Genomic DNA, 20,536 nt, shown 5'->3' with positions numbered 1-20,536 from the left:
ATACATAAACATAAAACTTGTGATTTCAGTCTTGCACAAAATATTTTCCCTTGCCTTTAACTGCATGAAATATTTTGTGTGTGGTGTTTGTGTGCATCCTTCAAAGTAAAAGTATAGACTTTTGATCAGTAGAGAATGGACTGTGAGTTATGCTATTTTATATATATATATATATATATATATATATATATATATACAGTATATATGTATGCTGGATATGTATAAATAAAAGCTTACTTTTTATTTAACTATTTCAATTCATTTTAATACTCAAAGTGGAATTACTGAAAATAATTTTATTTAATACTTATGTTTAAACTTAAAGGAGACATTTTTTTTGCATTTTTGATGTATGTAATATAAGTCTCTGGTGTCCCAAAAATGTGTCTTAAGTTTTAGCTCAAATTCTCCACAGATCATTTATTATATCATTTTGAAAATGCCTATTTTGAGTGGAAGCAGAAACACGCTGTTTTTCAGGCCTGTCTCTTTAAATGCAAATGATCTGCTGCTCCCGCCCCCTTTTCCAGAATAGAGCTGCCATTACAGCTCCTACCTGCTAAAAACATCTGTTTTGGTTCTAAATATCATGTTTATCGCACTGAAATCATGCGTTTTAAAGCCATATTAGTATAAACTTTTGATATATGGTTTTCTGAGTGCACACATCCGAAACACATGGACAGAAAGCGGCTGTCACAGCATGTGAGTATTAACTAAGTTCTCATTCACACACAAGTTTAAGTTAAAATCACACAAGTTATCTGTGAAGGTTACATGTTATATGTCTGTGAAGGTAAACAGCTGGGAAATAAATTGCATGTTTATTTTAGATCTGTGTGGCAGCAGCAATATACAGTAAATAAATTAATAATTCCACTGCTCTCTTGTCTCCTCTGAGGCTGGGACTCTAAATAGTGTTCTGTGCTCGTCAGTGCAGCCAAAGGCAGAACAGTTAGTATGTTTTGCTCAAACTTTCATCATGGCATTAGAACTGGTACACTGCTTGCGAAATTAAAATGATGGCGCCGTGGGTGGAAACTTGCAGATGAATGGGTGGTAATATTACAATGAGATCCCTTTGCCACATCACCAAATGAGCGAAATCTGACGCGCTTGTTTTCTCAGACGCTTGCAGAAAAAGGCTTACCAAAACAAAGTTACTGACTTAATCTTTTTCATGTTAACTTGGTTGGTAGATGCACCAGGGACCTGATTATAGCACTTAAAACCTGGAAAAGGCAGATTTTCATGATACTGTATGTCACCTTTAATACAAATCTTTTGCAAATTTTATGATCAACACAATTGATCAACTACACAAAAAATGTCCACAGAATGTGTTCAGGTGTCTCTTTCTCTCTTTCTTTCTTTACTGACAGCAGCTCGTTTATATACAAATATACTTGGACACACTGCAGGCCAACCCACTGCCTGTATACACCTACTATAAATATTGACACAGAGAGGGGTGTGTTTGTATTGCAACATACTGTATAGTAAGCATAACTTTCATAATGAATGTTTCTCAGTTCACCCACTCTTATAACCACATATCTAAGTGATTAAATTATTAATATGTTTAATGCTGAGGAAGCAATTAACAATACACCTAAATGAAGAATATCCACCATAAAACAACCACAAATATTTGAGTTTTCAAAGGTTTTAATCAAAGTTTTTCTTTCACAACAACATGAAAAAAAAAACTGTATCTGAGATCATTATGAACATGTCACAGCAACAGCCATTTCTTCTCTTCAGGTAATTAAATACTTTTTCACTGTTTAACAGTAATGTTGGCAACTCCATGCACTTGATTAAGTTGGGAACAGTCAAGCGATGCCAAAATTTTATGTGTGCCATGCCGCACTGGAACAAATGTCTCTGTCAGGTTCACTGTGGCCAGGCTTGCAATATCACTGAGGAAGAGAGAGAATTATTACATGTAGAAATATAAATAGATACATTTTCCTGTGAGTTCAGGGTTGAATTAATCTTACCCGTATTTAACAATTCTGGCATGATTCAGTCCCAGACCCTCAATACGGAATATCACATTCTTTAGACTGCAAGAAAGTGGATTCTGGAATGTGATTTTTACTGGCACTTCTTGACCCACAACAGCATCACATACTGGCTGAAAGGTAAAAAAAAAAATCACAATTTTATATACCATAACATTTTACACATTTAGGCAAAATTCAAGGTCAATGGCCAGTTTCCACCAATAATGTTGAAATTGTTACCCTCTAGGCCATCAGCAACCCATGAAAAGTTTAAAAGACAGAACCTGCTTAACTCACAGAAATAACCAGATCTGGTGTGCGCAGTCTGAAGTGGAACTGGGTTGCAAGAATCTGCTTGGTCTGAGCCAGGTGTCCAAAGAGATGGAGCATCAAGGCCGCCTGGTCTACTAGGTGGTCCTTATACTCGTCATATCGCAGGGTCCAAGGTACAGTCTGGACTATAGGACAAAAAGTTAAACACTGAATTAATTCAAGTATACTTTTAAACAGTTGCAATCTTTCTCTTACAGTACAGGACTGATTCTCATCACTTACCCTCACAGGCCTTCATCTCAATGTTCATTTGGCTCTTCCTCACTAAGGCATTATGGACTCCAGTGTAGTATGTGGCTGCCACTTGACTGTACAGGGTGACAGTACGAGGTGAGTTGCATTTATTCTTCAAAACGATGGAAAGCACAGCATCCTTGCCCACGCATGGTCCATCACCCTGCATGGTGACTTTAACGGTCACATCCTCAGAACAGGGCAATGGGTAGGAACACCGCTTGGAACCATGACGAATTGCTGTTTCTAAAGCAATGCGCTCTTCCTCCGTACCTGATAAATGTTAATAAAGTCGACATTTAACATCAAGACATTTCCGAATTGTGACTGTTACCATACTGAGATGTGTGAGATTTCACCTCGTGGATGTTTGTAGAGGTGTGTGATATCAAAGCGTTTGTCTGAGCCGACTGCTTTGGTGCTGATGCAGTGACCAACTGCATTTTTTTCAACGTGGACAACACCAAAAGTCCCATCATATCTCTGCTGCCAGTAGACTCTATCATTGTTCACCTAAAACACAATCAACAGTACTACTATAGCACTTGTGTTTACATGGGAGAGAACATCAAAACACTCATGATGGAATATTAAGGAACTGACGCACTTCAGCAAAAACAAATGGTACATCATGCTTCAGGAAGGTCTGTCCACTGCGGATCGCAGCAACGGAGGTTGGGCCGCAGCGGAAGAAGCCCTGGCTGGTCAGTTGAGGAGTGGAATCAACCACCTGCCAACCTCCGAAACCAGATGGCAGGTCTGGCCGAGTCATCCAGGCCTCATTCCACACGTGGTAGTTCCTGCATGGAAGAGGAGAAGAATCATGAAAAGAGAAAACAAACTGTGAAAGGAATAGAAAAGAACGATAGCAAAATTAACAACTTCAGAGACTATATATCAATATAGTCTACACATGCAACAGTGTAAAAACGTTGTTTTACCAGATTGAATTACAGTTCATGTGATCAATCAGCTGAAATTTCTCATCCAAAAAGATGTCAGTTGTCAAACAAACATCAGTGTCATGAGCAGAGCAGAAGTTTGAAACTGGACGAGCAGGAATTCCCAAACACCTCAACACTATGAGAAAGAGAGGAGAAATAAATGCATTACATCTATAATCACTTTCTCAAAACTTTTCCTCTTTGTTCATTCTGTAGGAAGTCTTACATGTGTTGGTGACTCCAGCAAAGGCCGAGCTCTGTCCATATTTGACAGGTATTCCACCAGATTTGTAGTATTGTTTCAGGATGGCACTGCTGCTGCACCAGGATGTTGGAGCAGTTCCATCTCCATAGCAGTTTGACCAGTTACCCACCAGCACACCACAGTCTTTGTTAGCAATAACCTGACAAGGAGAGATGATTAAAAAGCTTCATGCAGATGTAGGGCACTCAAAACAAAGCAAATCAGACCATTGTGTCTTGTCAACTTCAAATCAGGGTGCTGATAAGAAGAAAATGAAGACTCACCATGTCAGACACCACTCTGGAAATGTTAATGGGGTTTCCCCATCCTGAGCAAGTTGTACAGCTCTTCTCCAACACATACATACATGCAGGCAAGATTCCCTCCTCAAACTAAGAAACAGTGAGCAGAGAGGAAGAAAATATAGAAACATTTCAGCCAATTACCCTTCTGGTAATAGCTTTCTACACATTAAAGGCTGCAAATCAGAGTCTCAGACTTGAGTTTCTGTTAGCTACTGTGTTCTGCAAAAATTGAGTGAAGGTTTGGCTCTTACTTGACCAAAGTTCCATGTTTTGCAGCCAATCTGCTGCTTAGTTCCATAGTAGATTCTGCCCATGTCATTCAGCACATACTCAGCTCTCTCCGAGTCATCGTCAAGGTACACACAGTCATCTGATAAAGAAACAGAGATAGTTGAATTAAGTAAATTTTTTGTTGCTGACAAGTGTGTATGTGTGTTTGGGTTTCAGATGTGTAATGAAACATACCTTTACACCAGGGATTGAACAGCATGTAAATGTCATTTTCAGGAACACAAGGTAAAGTGAATCTGCCTCCTGGACAGTGTGTCACGACACTGAGCTGGTATCGTCCAACGCAAGCAGTCGGTACAGAGTGCACACACAGTTTGATTCGGTTTTGTCCTTGTTCCACAATCTTTGCCCCCCAGCAGTCTTTCTTGAATTCTTCCACTATTGGAACGATCACATAAGTGCCGTCCCGGATGGATGGGATTTGACCTATGACATGCACAGAAGAACAAGTGTTCTAGGGAGGGTGAAATAATAAACTGATTGTCATGTGATTGTTAAAAGGGCTATAACTGACCAAGTTTCAGCTCCAGGTGAAGTTTGTCTCTATTTAGAATAAAAGCTCGTCTCAGCTCAATCCACATCTGAAAACACTGCCCTCTGCGGATGATAAGGTGATCACTCTGATAACAATCTGTGTGATGCTCCAGTCGATTTTGCCCTTTTCTGTCTTTAAGGAGGTCAACAGAGCACACCTGGAGTACTGCATCCGAGGACAAGCAAGAGAATAAAACAATCAAAGATCAGACCTTGATATTAGACATTTCATTCCTACCAGTGCAGTGCAATAAGCTGATTTACAGTGCTTACCATCACTTCCACAAGCTTGTATGCCTTTGAAATCACCACAAGGGCTGATATTGCAAACTGACCCGCCGCCTGCCCCCTCCTGCTCTTCTGACACCAGTTTGATTCCAGTGCAAATATTTTCACAAGACATTTCAAAAGCTTTAAAAATAGACATGAGAAAGAGAATTAACAAATAAAATAAAACCTGTCATTCAAAATAAATGGCTTCTGAAATGTATTTATGTATTAAAATGTCAGTCTTAATATACATAATCATTTTAAAAATATATTTAAAATATATTTTTGACTGGTACTGTATTTCTGTTTCTTACTTGATCTTAAAAGACATGATAAAATACAGATGCCAGTTTTCTAAATGCAATGAGTATATGTTAAATAAAAACCAGGCTACAATCTTAAAATAATCAAAATGTTTTAATACTTACATGTTAGTAGTCCTTGTCCCTGAAATTGACTTTGATCAGTTGAAATTGATCAGTTTATTTAAAGAATAATCGGAGTAATTGTTCTCAGGGAGCTTGAATTAATAAAGCATGTGAAAGCTAGTCTTGCTGGGACAAACTGCTGCTCCAAGTGAAACACATCGGTATATAATGACCTCCTCTCCACCCGAACTGCCCATAGTGTGTGAAAATCTTTTCTTCATGGTGTCACACAAGTTTTTTTCTTTAAATCGTTCTTTTACAAAAAAATAATGAGTCATATGAATAGTGTAGAATACAGGAACCTTGTATAATTGATCTAGTGCTGAGCTGTCAGTTAGAAGTGTAAAAGCAGGCAATCATGCACACACAAAGAGAATACAGGCAAAGCAGGACACTTATTTTGTCACTGGCATTGTTTTGTGTAATATGATCCAGATGGCTACATCAATGTAATCTCATAATAGTTTTTTAGATCAACTTAATGCTGATTATTAGTAATGAAAGAATGTACACATAATGATTTAGATGATTAAGATTAAGTGACCTACTTGCATGTATTTGCCCTAGAGTAACAAAGGTGACACCAACTCACCTACTGTTTTTATTTATTTAAATTGGTCAGATTAAAATTTGGTGACTGATACTGTATTTAAACCATGTACAGTTTGCTCTCTGGTTTATACAGTTGCATTGGATTTGTATGAACTTTGATCAACCAAAACCCACAAACTACAATGTTGCTGCTAAATGCTGCTACCAAACTACCACTAATCTGTGAAATTACTTTATTTGATAATATTACTTGATAAATAGATAAACACATTAAGTAACACATAAAGTGTTCATGTGTAGCCTTGAGATAAACACAGAAAACTAATTTTGGGACACAATGTGAAAATGAATACATTATATAAATGAACAAGAACAGTCTAGATCTGAAATTATTTCATTATGCTTCAAAATAACATTTGTAAAGGATGTGAAAAATAATGACCTCGAATATAATATAATGAATGCTTTTATGTCTGTACATGCATGCATAGAGGGAAAACTCTGAAAGAGATTATTTTCTTGATTTTCATGATTTTCTCTCAGAGAAGCATCCAGAGCAATACAACCCTTCCTAAATAGAACTGACTGCAGATAGGAGGTTTAAAGGGGTCATATGATGCGATTTCAAGTTTTCCTTTCTCTTTTGAGTGTTACAAGCTGTTGGTGAATAGATAAGATCCCTAAAGTTGCAAAGACTAAAGTCTCAAACCCAAAGAGATATTCTTAATAAAAGTTAAGACTCGCCCACACCCTCCTGAAACACCTTGTTTAAACACGCCCCCACATGTCTACATCATTGTGTGGGAAGATTTGCATAATGCCGCCCAAATGTTCACGCAAAGAAAGAAGATGTAACTTTATTGTTATTGCCACCGCAGCCACCATGTTGTGGAGACGCTGTGTTTTTCTTTGCGAAGTGAAACTACTTTGTTTGGCCTTCCAAAAGAGGACACAACTAGAAATCAGTGGTTAAGTTGCATTTACAAAACAGTTCAACCCAAATATTCAGATATGTGCAGTGCATTTTATGGAGGACTGTTTCCTGATCCTGGGAGAGTAGACTACAATGCCGGCTGTTCTGACTCACAGTCTGTAAGTAACTTACATTTTCAAATTTAAAGGATTTAAAGGCAACACATATTGAAACATTCAAAAAATAAAGTTATTTGTGTGAAGCATATTGCTTATTATTACCATATAATTCACTTAAGTTAATGGTGTTTGTTGTCACAGTTTCATTCGCTTATCCTTTATGTCAGATAGGACTGACTGACCAATATAGAGCTTGGGAAACTACGTCATCGCACATTCAATTATGGATAGTCACTGCCATCTTTTAGGTCACGGTCGTCAGCCATCAGTATTACAAAATAGTAAGAGTAAAATAAAAAACAGTGCACCGATCCAAGGAAAAGCAAAATCTTCCATACCGAGAAAAGCTTAATGAAGTGTCAAAGCTGAGGTATTTAGAAAAACTAAAAACAATCAACGGGCTTGATCCGCACGAGCATAAAGAGTGTTCGGACGATCTAAATGAGTTACCGCACATAACATTCCCAGGTGTGTTTTCCTACCTTGTTTGTGGTGTCAGTGTGTACACATCCGAACAATTTCTAAATTACAAATCTCTCGAGGCCCACCTGCAGTTTACTAATGGATGGATGCAGGACATGCAGATTTTCAGCGTTAACGAGCAGAAAACGGTTGTTCGCACAAAGGTATGTAACAAACACTAAACTCTGTCACCACTAAATGTCTTTTCATCAGCACTTTGTTTTTCTGTCTGTCTCTCTATTTATGTATCTGTCTGTCTGAAAATTGTTATCATTTATTACAATACAATGTTACAGTCAACAATGAAAACAATAAGTCTTAATTATTGATTCATTGATTGTGGCAAAGCCTGTGAAATTTTTATCTGTCAATACGATCAAAATCAGTATCATAACACTTGTACACAGATCTGTAGAACACGTAGGTTACATAATGATATGTTAAAGTTTAAAACTTAAAATATGTATTTGAAAAGGAAACAGGATGACTTTGAATAGCATCACTGTAAAATTGTGAGGAAGAGCTGAGCAAGTCTTGCACATGTATTTCCTGGTCTCAGGAAAGGTACTTCCTTAAACAGGAAGTAATGGATACCAAAAAGTAAAATAAAAAACTGAAATATATGTGTGTGTGAAAGCAGAAATGTATGTATGTGAATGGAGAATGTATGTGTGTGACAGTAGAAATGTATGTACCATATGTGAAAGGAGAATGTAAGTGTGTGAGAAAGAGTAGAAATGTATGTGTGTGAAAGGAGAATGTAAGTGTGTGAGAGTAGAAATGTATGTATGTGAAAGGAGAATGTAAGTGTGTGAGAAAGAGTCGAAATGTATGTGTGTGAGAGCAGAATAAATGTATGTGTAAGGAGAATGTATGTGTGTGACAGTAGAAATGTATGTATGTGTAAGGAGAATGTCTGTGTGATAGCAAGAATAAATGTATGTGAAAGAAGAATGTAAGTATCCGAGGCAAAAATTGATATTGTTCAGAAATGTTCAGAAAAGAGGTTTGAAATGTGTTGTATTTGCTGTTTCTGTGTGTGTGGTGTAAGTGTTGTTTGGATCCACAGAAAAGCTGTGTGAGGTTTTTTTTCTGGGGGGGGTAATGGATACCAAAGTAATGGATACCAAAAAGTAAAATAAAAAACTGAAATATATGTGTGTGTGTGAAAGCAGAAATGTATGTATGTGAATGGAGAATGTATGTGTGTGACAGTAGAAATGTATGTACCGTGTGTGTGATGATGTTTATATGTGAGTGTGTGATGTAGGTTTGTGATGTATGTGTGTGAAAGGAGAATGTAAGTGTGTGACAGTAGAAATGTATGTATTTGAAAGGAGAATGTAAGTGTGTGAGAAAGAGTAGAAATGTATGTGTGTGAGAGCAAAATAAATGTATGTATAAGGAGAATGTATGTGTGTGACAGTAGAAATGTATGTATGTGTAAGGAGAATGTATGTGTGTGACAGTAGATATGTATGTATGTGTAAGGAGAATGTCTGTGTGATAGCAAGTTTATATGTTTGTGTTATAATTATTTAAGTTTATTATGTTAAAATTGATATTGTTCAGAAATGTTCAGAAAAGAGGTATGCAATGTGAGGGGTTGTGCAATGTGCAGAATTGATGAGTGTTGTGTGTGGGGCATGAAAAGCTGTGTGAGGTTTTTTTTTTCTGGGGGGGGGGGGGGGGGTTGAGGAATAGAAATCTATATACAACAGAATGAGTATATTTACAACAGAATGAGTAGAGCCATTTCAGTTGCTTTGAGATTAATGGTTAAAGAAGATATTGTGAACTCCCAAGTCTCCCCAGTATTGAGGCAGCTTTCCTTCGAAGGTTATAATTTTTGTGAGAAAAAAAGTTCAAATTTGATTTCACAGGCTTATTATCCGAACCCATATAGACGGGAATACGTGTTTAAAGATTTTGATACAGTTGAAATTAAAAAAATGAGAACAAATTTTGTCTTTCCCCCTCCCTCCAAAAGTTAAAGAGGTGAGCTTCAAGATTCTAAATGAGATCTACCCTACTAACAAAGTTTTGAGATTGAAATTTAATTTTTATGTAAATAATTGTTTTTTTTTTTGTTTTTTTTTTTGTGATATGGTACAATCCTTTTGGAGAGAGATGCAAAACTGGTTATGTCCCAGGGATGTTGAATCCCCACCACTCAATGTGAAGGTAGTCAGGTTTGGTCATTTTCTTGAAAACAAAAATTTTGAATTTGTTATTGATTTCCTGGTATGTTTTGGAAAAAAAATTATTCACAAGTGCAGATGGTTGAAATCTAAACCCAACTTTATTCAATGGTGTAATGAGGTAAGACTCTTATATAAATCTTTAAAATTTGTTAAGAATAAGAAAGCCCTTAAATTGACTTCTCTTTTGGATTTGTATAATTTAATTTAAAAGCCCTTTTTTTTTTTTTTTTTTTTTGACGTATCTTATGTACTTATGTTCCTTTTACTTTTCTTTCTGGTTCAGTTTGGTTTATTTTGACGCTTTATTTTTTTAATTTTGTTGTTGTTGTTGTTATACTTTTGGTTATGCTCAACCAAGGGCAGAATAAGATTGGATTTATTTTGGAATGTGATTATGTACCTTGTTTGGTTGTAAAGCTGATGCATTCATAAAAAAATAACAAATAAATAAATAAAAGATTTGTGACCCGGCTCGACCGGTTACTTCCTGAGAACTGGCTCAAAAGAACGATTTGTTCAAGAACAGAACATCACTATTGCATGTCTCTCTTTGTTAACACACCTGATTCAGATAATCAGCTCAATTAGAAGTGAGCTCCGTGCATGAACTGTGTTCCCATTGACATGGTCCCTACACAGTGTTCATTGAAATCTGTTGAAGTTTACCTCACTTCGGAACATTCATTCACAGATTTTCGCTACGCAACGTCTTCACAAATGGACAAGTGTGTAACATATACCTCTGTAAATAATTACAATTTACATTCACATCTCGCACACTTCAATGCACTTTGAATGGACTGAATCATGGTGGAACATCCTGTGATGTCCACTTCGCAGGGCACTTAAGTTCGAATAGAACAAACCTCTGAAGCCATAAGAGAAACATATAAAAATGTGCAGAGCAGGGGGGCGCAAGTACTGGAATTGAGAACCGCTGACCTACCCCAAACCTAAACCTACCCTAACCATACAGTGTTGGTAGCATAATCTGATAGGTAGCATTATTTGTTAGAACACCGGCACACGGCATCACAGTATAGTAAAGGGCGTAACATTTCCGTCACTCGCTTGAGGTATTCAGCCAATCACAATGCACTGGATAGCTGGCCAATCAGAGTACACCTCGCTTTTCACACCAATGAGCCTTGTAAAAATAGACGCGTTTCAGAAAGGTGGGGCATAGAGGAGAAACAATACTGTACAGTATGTGGAAAATAATGTTTTTTTTTTAACTGTATAAACACATTTCATTACACCAAATACACAAAATAATGTTCTTTTTAGCAACATCATATGACCCCCTTTAAAAAAAAAAAAAAAAAAAAAAAAAAACTTTAAAAAGCCAGAGGTAATTATGTACTCTGCACTAATGAAGCCTGAAAGTCATAGATGGAAACTTGTACTTGAGTACTTAATTCCGCACAATAATTAAGAGATTTGAGTCTCTGAGAAGTGATACAGTACGACACCAGACTGTAACATGAAAAGTCTACTATTTTCTGTGATGTAGCTAAATATGAGAAAATGCCCAAACCTTTCCAAATACATGGTTTTCTTTTCCAAGACAAATGCAGTGACCATCAACACTGTCCTATGTGGTTCCTACTGTCTTAGATTTTTTCTGTATTGATGGACTTGGCCTGCAGCATGTCAAATTAATTATGGGTAAGACTGACTGAGCATTATAATAATTGTCTATAATACATAATAGAGTAATTTAGGAGATTATAAAATGCTTTAGAGTAGACAGTCATTTCAGAGCAACCCTGTTTTCAAAAGTACAGTGATGAAAGCTCAATGAGCACTTCTTGAGAGTTTTGTACTTGTGCTATTTTGGTTTCCACCCAACATCTTCATCAACTTGCCACGCCGCCCTATGTTACATTATTATGGTTTGTGATAAACACAATGGAATGGGATAACTTGTTACAATCTAACTGGTTATATAATTAGTTCTCATTGTTTTTCAGTGACATTTCAAGTCTGACCATGCTGAGCTTGACATGTATTCCCTTGCAAATTCCCTTGTTTCAGTCGCACGATAAAATGTCAGGGAAAAAAATAACTAAAATTATTTCACACAAGGACATTTTTTAGTGCTAGTAACTGCAAGAACCACTAAAACCTCTCCACATGGATTGATTTTGAATTGGACAGATGGATGGATGGAACAATAGAAAGATGGATGGATAGAACAATGTGTATAATGATACATGGGTCATTCCTGGGAGTTTTTAAAGTTGTGGTTCACCAAAATGAATTGTTAGAAGCTTTTCACAATACATTAGTATGCATTATACTGATTAAAATTAATTATTGTACTTATTAATATTTTTAGCATAAAATTATGTCTTCTAACTATCTTAAACCAAGCATTTTGTCATGTCCCTTAGGCACTTTACTGAGTTTTTACATAGAAAATTAACTAAATGTTCATAGTGTCTGTGATTTTGGGCAATAATGTAAGCTTTTATTTGTGTTCCTTTCTTACGAAAAATATTTTTCTTAAAAAAAAGCATGATATAAAAAAAAAAAAAAAAAAGACTTTAAAGGTATGTCCCTCAGTCTGAACTTAACCCCATCACACTAATGTGCTCATTCTACGCCCATAATAACTAAGACTCCACTCAAATGTAACATCATTTACCAGAAATGACATCATTCAGGTCTCTTTAACAGTGGTGCAGAAAATGGTTAGTAGTGTCATACGTAGTCAGGGAGGGTACTGTCAAGCCTAACAACTCACCCCTGTCACATAAAATTAAGATGGAAAATGATTATTTTTCAACATTTTGTATATAGTGTATTTATTTTATTGCTTCCATATATGGTCTACTCTCCGAACTACATGAGAAGCACTGACCAAAACCACAACCCCGTCACAAATATATGTATTTCTCATTGTTACGGGGTTGTAAACTTGTGACAGGGTTGAGTTATTTACTTCATTTATTAATAATTTGAATGAAAAATAAATAAATAAATAAAATAGTCATGGTTTCAGTAAATATATACTTACCAACATCATGACAACTCATATTTTTGTTATAAATAGAATTTTTTAGGTAATATGTCCACTTAAACTTTGACAAGCATAATACATTGGAAATTGCACCCACATTTGCAGCAGAAAGACAGTGTTGGCCAAGCAGATATGTTGACCCAGAAAGATGATAAGAGAGAGAAACAAAACCAAAATTAAAGGCAATGTACCACTTACTATAAGGAAGACAATTAAAAATGAAAGCATTTCTCGCTGATTGCCATCTAACATGTTAAGGACTAAAACAATAAAATTGTGGTTTTACTTAAACTTCTAAATAAAAAAATATATATATATTTTTTTTTTACAAAAGTAAAGAGACCTTAGACACACAATTTGTGTATTTTTAGCTTCAGTCCTATAAAAGTGAAAATTTGTAAATTATAATACATGTTACATTTGTTCCTCATTAAACTGCTATGAGGGACACATGAGCAGTAGGTAGATGTTTGTTGTATAACAAGTTCTGTGTAAAATCCTTTTTAAACCAATCCCATTTTGTCCGTTACGGGGTTGAGAAAAAGAGGTGTCTAAATCTGAGAAAGAAAAAAAAGAACACTGAAAATAATAAAAAGGTTTTTAATGCCTGAGGTGGGAAAATGTGATTTGTATGATTTTGGAGGTTTGATAATGATGTGGGAAATTTAGAAAATGAATCATATGTTCATAATCATAAGTTGAAAAAAACATATATTCCAAGTTGAAATGTTACCGAATCCCAGGAATGACCCACATACACTCTTAAAAATAAAGGTGCTTCACGATGCCATAGAAGATCTTTTTGTCTAAATGGTTCCATAAAGGACCTTTAAGATCTGAAGAACTTTCTGTTTCACAAAAGGTTCTTTGTAGCGAAAGAAGGTTCTTCAGTTTATAAAAAAGTAAGAAACATATGGTTCTTTAAAGAACATTTGAATGAATGATTCTTTGTGGAACCAAAAATGTCTCTTCTATGGCATTGCTGTAAAGAACCTTTTTAAGCACCTTTATTTTTAAATGTATACATGCATGGATGGAACGATGAAACAAATACATAATGAATGAATATTGTCCCTTTTGTTGTTTTCTGTCAAGTTTGACCAGAATTACTAGATATACAATAGTTATGTCATAACAATTTGCTAAAGCCCATTGTTCTTATAATAATGAATGGAACTGTTGAGTTATGCGTGTTTTTGGGTCATTTTGATTTAATTGGTCATATTAAAGGCTAAGACTTATTTTCTCATACACCTTCTGGGTGGAGCATAACGTTCAGGTTGGGGATGGTGATTATGCTGTCCCTTATCAAAAGTTGGTATACTTCAAGTTTATTTTATTAAGTAAAGTTCAAGTATATTTTTAAGTATACTTTATGTAGCAAGTATACAAATATCAATGTTCTAGTAGTATACTTGTAAGTGTACTGTTTCAATACTCCTTGGGACTAAATTGGCCCCCTTAGTATATAAAAGTATACTTTTAAGTATACTTTAAGTATAACAGCAGCAAACTTTGAGTACACAACTATTTTACCTCTATGTTTGTAGTTTGTAATGCAGTTATACTAAAAGTGACCTTATAGGTATACTGACAGTTTACTAATTAAATACTTTGTACACTTTGAAGTATAGTCTCAGTAAACTATTAGTTTAGTAGTTTTATACTGCAAGTATACTCATAAGTTTTCTTTAAGTGAACTTTACATCATACTTTAAGTATACTACTATGTCCCTATTTAGGTTTTAATTTGTATATATTTTGTTGTATGAATATCTGAACATACAAAACATCTAAAGAAAGAACAGGGTATCTACTTGTAAACAAAAACATTTTATTCTAGCTTCATGCATAATTTTTTTAAAAAACACTTTAATGGGGTTAATTTTTATAAAAAAATAAATAAAGAAATAACATTTTGAACAAAAAGCTGAAAAAAGACTTTGAATCGGATTCAGAATGATAATCAAAACGTAGATGGAGTCGATCAACACCCCAAAGCTTGACTATAATTATTACCTCTTTATCGGTCGACATTTTATTCCATAACGTTACAGGTTTGATGCTGTTTTATATCAGATGATCGTGTTAGATTACATGTGTTAGTATCTGTTGTTTCTTTTTCTTCTTCAATGGTGTTTTTTTTTTTAAATGGAAATTCTGTACAGAAGATGTGTACTAGCGCAATCTAACAATGTATAACGTACAACAATGAAAACATGGATTCTAGGAGCACAAGTATAGTTCAAATATATTTAGACTTTTTAAGTTAAGTATACTTAAATGTCATTTTTAAGTATATTTCTGAAAAGTACACAAAGCCCATTTCTGGCAAGCACATAAAAAGTAAACTAAAAGCATACTTTCCTATTTTTAGTTTAAAAGAAGTATACTAATAGCACACTTGAATAAACTTCATTTTCGTAAGGGGTCACAGAAAAAAAAAAATCATGAAATACTTGACAATGCCTTTTATAATATAGCTGATAAATCCAAAGGTACATACTGATTTAAAGTTATGAAATCAGATTCCCTGAAAAAAAAAATAGAGAATAAAATATGAAAATCTAAATGGGTGTTTTTTTTTGTTTTTTTTTTCATAAATTCTCTTTCATGAGAATTGGTGTATTCAGTGTAGACAGTTTAATGGATTCTATTATCTTTAGTAACATCATGTTAGTCTGAAAATGACTCTGCCTAAAGTTTAAACTTTCAGAACAATCAAACTAAGATGTTAATTTGTCCCATTAATTAGTAAAAATGAACATGACTCAAAATCCTTTCATCCCTTCTTAAGAGGACAATTGCTCACATTCTTCAGCTATGAGCTGTGGATGAGGTGGAGATGGAGATGTAGTATAAATATCCCATCTGCTGTGGAGACAAACAACAGTACGAGCGACGAGCTGGTTAAAGCAGGACTTACTGTTCACTAGCTGCAGCACTTCAAGTTTTCGGTTCAGTTTCTCTTGAACAGACAAGGACTAAAACCATGTAAGTAATCAGCTCATTGTTTGAAATGTATTATAAATTGCTACTAGAAAGCTAACATCTAGAATTCATAGGCCACCAAAAGTTGGTTAAAACCCAGATTATTATTTCTAAAGACTTTCCTTTTCTGGTATGATTATATAGTTTATATAGTTAGGGATTTTGGTCTTTTGGGAACAGCCTAATGTTGACAAGAAACCAAACTTGAAAGAAACTGGAGATCTGATTTCTAAGAGATTTCTTATTTATGAATTATTAACCATCTGCTGACCCATTACATATGACACTCATGTCTCTCATTTCTTTCTTTTTTGCCCAGCATGCCTTTTGTATACAACCCACACAAAAACCTCTGCACCGTTGGTCGTTTCCCAGCCATTAAACTGCAGGAGGATGGCTGCAGGAAAGCAACATGCCACACACCAGTTTACACCAACCCTTGTGTTAACCCATGCACAAATCCTTGTGTCAAACTTGATGTAAACCCTTGTGTCAACCCTTGCTCTAAACCTTATGTAAACCCTTGGGCAAACCCTTGCAATATCCCTCATGCTTACCCATATGTTAACCCTTATGTTAACCCATGCATCAACCCCTGTGTTAACCCATGTGTTAACCCTTGTGCTACTCCATACCCTAACCCTTGCGGCTTTGTCACTCCATGCCGTGATTATGAGACAAAGGAAGTTGTCGTCAAGGAATGCGTGGAGGATTGTACAAGCAAGCGAGTCTGTGGGGTCGAGGGTAAGGGACTTTGTCTTTTCATCTTTGTCCTGCAATGCATGATGGGAATTATCCTTACTCATAATAACTCGGTGAATGATCTGTTTAATAATTAATTACATGTTTTCTGCTTTTTTCATTTTCTCAGATGCTGTCCTCCGGGTGAGTAAAGTTGACCTTCTCAAATGCAGGACTGGACAGAATCGTCAGGAGCATCACACACATTGTTTCCTTGATGATCATCTCATCATCCGCAGAGGACAGTGTTTCAATATGTGGGTTGATCTGTGCCGTCCTTTCAATCCCAGTTCTGACAAGCTTCACCTGGAGCTCAAACTAGGTTAGTCATGACCGACATAATATGTACAGGAAAAACACGTGAGAAGCTGAACCAACATTGCTACCATTATTTAAATCTTTTGTTCTTCTGTGTGTCTTACAGGTCACATCCCATCCATCCGGGACGGCACTTATGTGATTGTTCCAATAGTGGAGGAATTCAAGAAAGACTGCTGGGGGGCAAAGATTGTGGAACAAGGACAAAACCGAATCAAACTGTGTGTGCACTCTGTTCCGACTGCTTGCGTTGGACGATACCAGCTCAGTGTCGTGGCACACTGTCCAGGAGGCAGATTCACTTTACCTTGTGTTCCTGAAAATGACATTTACATGCTGTTCAACCCCTGGTGTAAAGGTAAAACCTAAATATGAAAATGCAATAGAATGAGAAAAGTGAGCACTTTTAAAACTTAATGAAGCTTGTCCATTTAAAGTCCAATGTATTCTTTATCAGATGACTGTGTGTACCTGAGTGATGAGGCAGAGAGAGCTGAGTATGTGCTGAATGACATGGGCAGAATCTACTATGGAACTAAGCAGCAGATTGGCTGCAGAACATGGAACTTTGGTCAAGTAAGAGCCAAAAATTTCATTAATATATTACAAAAGTTCAAATTTAAGATATGTCGGTGATAAAGGCATTGCTACGGTTTCTGTCCACCCTGGACAGTTTTTCCAAACCTTCCCATATCTGAGATATAATTCCACAGAACAAGTGCATAAGATAGCATGAAAGTTGTTTAACAATATCTAATTTTCTTTTACTCTGACATGTGATTCTTAGTTTGAGGAGGGAATCTTGCCTGCATGTATGTATGTGTTGGAGAAGAGCTCTACACCTTGCTCAGGATGGGGAAACCCCATTAACATTTCCAGAGTGGTCTCTGACATGGTGAGTCTTCATTTTCTTCTTATCAATACCCTTATTTCATGTTTTAAAGCCTGACACAATGGTCTAATTTGCTCTGTTCTGAATTCAGAACTTCTATAATATTTTCCATCATCTCTCCTTGTCAGGTTATTGCTAACAAAGACTGTGGTGTGCTGGTGGGTAACTGGTCAAACTGCTATGGAGATGGAACTGCTCCAACATCCTGGTGCAGCAGCAGTGCCATCCTGAAACAATACTACAAATCTGGTGGAATACCTGTCAAATATGGACAGAGCTCGGCCTTTGCTGGAGTCACCAACACACGTAAGAGTTTCTGCAGTCTGGACGAGGAGAAAAAGTTTTGAGAAAGTGATTCTAGATATAATGCACTTATTTTCTTCTTCTCTTTCTTGTAGTGTTGAGGTGTTTGGGAATTCCTGCTCGTCCAGTCTCAAACTTCTGTTCTGCTCATGACACTGATGTTTGTTTGACATCTGACGTCTATCTGGATGAGAAATTCCAGCTGATCGATCACATGAACCGTGATTCAATCTGGTAAGTGTCATTAACATTTGTGATGTCCTAAGGAGTTTGTGCATGAAGTGTTTATATTTCTTTCTTCTTCTCTTCCATGCAGGAACTACCACGTGTGGAATGAGGCCTGGATGACTCGTCCAGACCTGCCATCTGGTTTCGGAGGTTGGCAGGTGGTTGATTCCACTCCTCAACTGACCAGCCAGGGCTTCTTCCGCTGTGGCCCCACCTCTGTTGCTGCGATCCGCAGCGGGCAGGTCTTCCTGAAGCATGATGTGCCCTTCCTTTTCGCCGAAGTGCGTTAATTCCTTGAATTTACCACTGTGTTATACAACAATTATAATGACATATAACTTATGATTCCTGTTTGTCTCTGTGTGTTCTAGGTGAATAATGATAAAGTTTACTGGCAGAGGAAATGTGATGGAACATTTGGTGTTGTCCACGTTGAGAAGGATGTAGTAGGTCACTGCATCAGCACCAAGGCTGTCGGCTCAGATCAACGTGTGGATATCACAAATCTCTACAAACACCCACTCGGTAAAATCCACATGCATTTCCATCTATTCCAGCAGTCAACACTTATATATACTAATGATGAATGTTGGTGTTTCTCCTAAATTTTCCTTTTACTTTCATTGAGCAGATTCTTCTGAGAAGTGCACTGCTTTGGAAACAGCTCTTCGTCATGGCTTGAGAAGATGCACATCCCCACTGCCCTGTGCTGAGGATGTTGTCTGTGAAGTCAACCTGAAAGGGGATGGATCATGTTTGGGCAAAGATGCTGTGCTTTGCATCAATCTAAAAAAACAAATGCAGCTCACCTCGTAGCGTCACCTACAGCCAGGCTGCAGCCATGTACTACACCGGAGTCAGGAAGACCTTCTTGAAGAGAGACCACACATGCATTGAGCTCAAGCCTTCTGAATGTGAGAAATTATAAAATCTGAAATCAAAGAGTTGCAATAGTACAAGACTACACAGTTGGTACAATGTAGCTTATGGGTATTTTAAGAGACTTGAGTATTTTTTCAATATTTGTCACTTTTCCCCACAATAGGCAGACCACTGGAATGGACCCTGAGTTATGAGGAGTATAAGGAACACCTGGTGGATCACGCCTCACTGATGCTCAACCTCTTCGGACATGTGGCTCAGACTAAGCAGGTTCTGGCGACCCAGTACAACTTCAGACTGCGCACACCAGACATTGTTATCGCTGTGAGTTCAAATTTATGGTTCAACTGATAAATCTTTTGATTGTCTGAAATCATTTCATGCTAAATTGTGTCTTGTATGTGGTTCTTCTCAGCCTGTATGTGACGCTGTCGTAGCTCAAGAAGTGCCAGTCAAAATCACTTTCCAGAATCCACTGCCTTGTGTCCTGAAGAACACTGTATTCCGCTTTGTGGGACTTGGACTGCAGCATGCCAGAGTTGTTAACTATGGGTAAAATTAATTTAATTAGTTTTTAAATTAAATAATAAATGTTGTATTATTATGTTTAATTTTCACTTAATTGTATAAATTCTGATTGCTAAACTCAAAAAGTGATTATTTAATCAAAAAAGTCAAATGTAATATCACAGTAACATTGAATAATCTGTCTTTCTTTCACAGTGACATTGCAGGGCATGCCACAGTGTGCCTGACAGAGAAGTTTATTCCCAAGTGTCACGGCCCACAGAAACTTCTGGCATCATTCGACTGTCCTCAGCTCACTCAGGTGCATGGATTTGCCAACATTGTTGTCAAACAGCACAGTTAAACCAATCAAATTACCAAAACAAAGGAAACATCATGGTTCCATGGAACAGAAAGGGCTCACACTGAATTGATTTGCAAAATAAGATAACATTTCTCTTAACCTAAAAGCTTTAAACTTTAAATTTCTTATGGTGTATTTAGTCATTATGTAGGACAAGTGCACTTATGCTTTATGCAAGACACTCTTGTCTTTTCATCTTTTCTGTTTTTTTTTTTTGGGGGGGGGGGGGTAATTGAAATTTATGAGTTTGAGAGATTACAAATGTCATTCTGAATCAGTCATTAACCTTTTTTTCTCATTTGGATACTCAAGTAATTGTTTCATGATGTTGGTTACTCTGTCCTGTGTAGCTTCAGCTTCAAATAAAATATTTCCAGCATACT

The 20,536-nt window shown here is 36.4% G+C and overlaps 1 protein-coding gene and 1 pseudogene across 1 annotated transcript; one reads left to right on the top strand and one right to left on the bottom strand.

Annotated features, from left to right (window-relative positions):
- Nucleotides 1-1,668: 1,668 nt before the first annotated feature.
- LOC109057706 (protein-glutamine gamma-glutamyltransferase K-like) lies at nt 1,669-5,840 on the bottom strand. The gene is made up of 14 exons (XM_042751190.1): nt 5,593-5,840; nt 5,168-5,305; nt 4,875-5,060; nt 4,535-4,786; nt 4,321-4,439; nt 4,049-4,156; nt 3,747-3,924; nt 3,518-3,656; nt 3,184-3,376; nt 2,936-3,089; nt 2,565-2,849; nt 2,307-2,467; nt 2,004-2,140; nt 1,669-1,922 (listed from the first exon to the last, which is right to left on the bottom strand). Exons 2-14 carry the CDS (start codon nt 5,295-5,297, stop codon nt 1,781-1,783), a joined length of 2,184 nt encoding a protein of 727 aa, XP_042607124.1. The 5' UTR covers nt 5,298-5,305; nt 5,593-5,840; the 3' UTR covers nt 1,669-1,780.
- Nucleotides 5,841-15,794: 9,954 nt separating this feature from the next.
- LOC109097524 lies at nt 15,795-20,534 on the top strand (annotated as a pseudogene).
- Nucleotides 20,535-20,536: the final 2 nt, after the last annotated feature.

Source organism: Cyprinus carpio, chromosome B23, assembly GCF_018340385.1.
Source record: "Cyprinus carpio isolate SPL01 chromosome B23, ASM1834038v1, whole genome shotgun sequence".
NCBI classification, from domain to species: domain Eukaryota; kingdom Metazoa; phylum Chordata; class Actinopteri; order Cypriniformes; family Cyprinidae; genus Cyprinus; species Cyprinus carpio.
This window is presented reverse-complemented; position numbering and strand designations above follow the sequence as displayed.

Coding starts and splice junctions, on each gene's coding strand:
- LOC109057706 (XM_042751190.1), bottom strand. CDS start 5,297: ATGTCTTGTGAAAATATTTGCACTGGAATCAAACTGGTGTCAGAAGAG. Junction 4,787..4,874: donor TCACCTGGAGCTGAAACTTG/GTCAGTTATAGC, acceptor TGCATGTCATAG/GTCAAATCCCATCCATCCGG. Junction 3,377..3,517: donor ATGAACTGTAATTCAATCTG/GTAAAACAACGT, acceptor TCTTCCATGCAG/GAACTACCACGTGTGGAATG.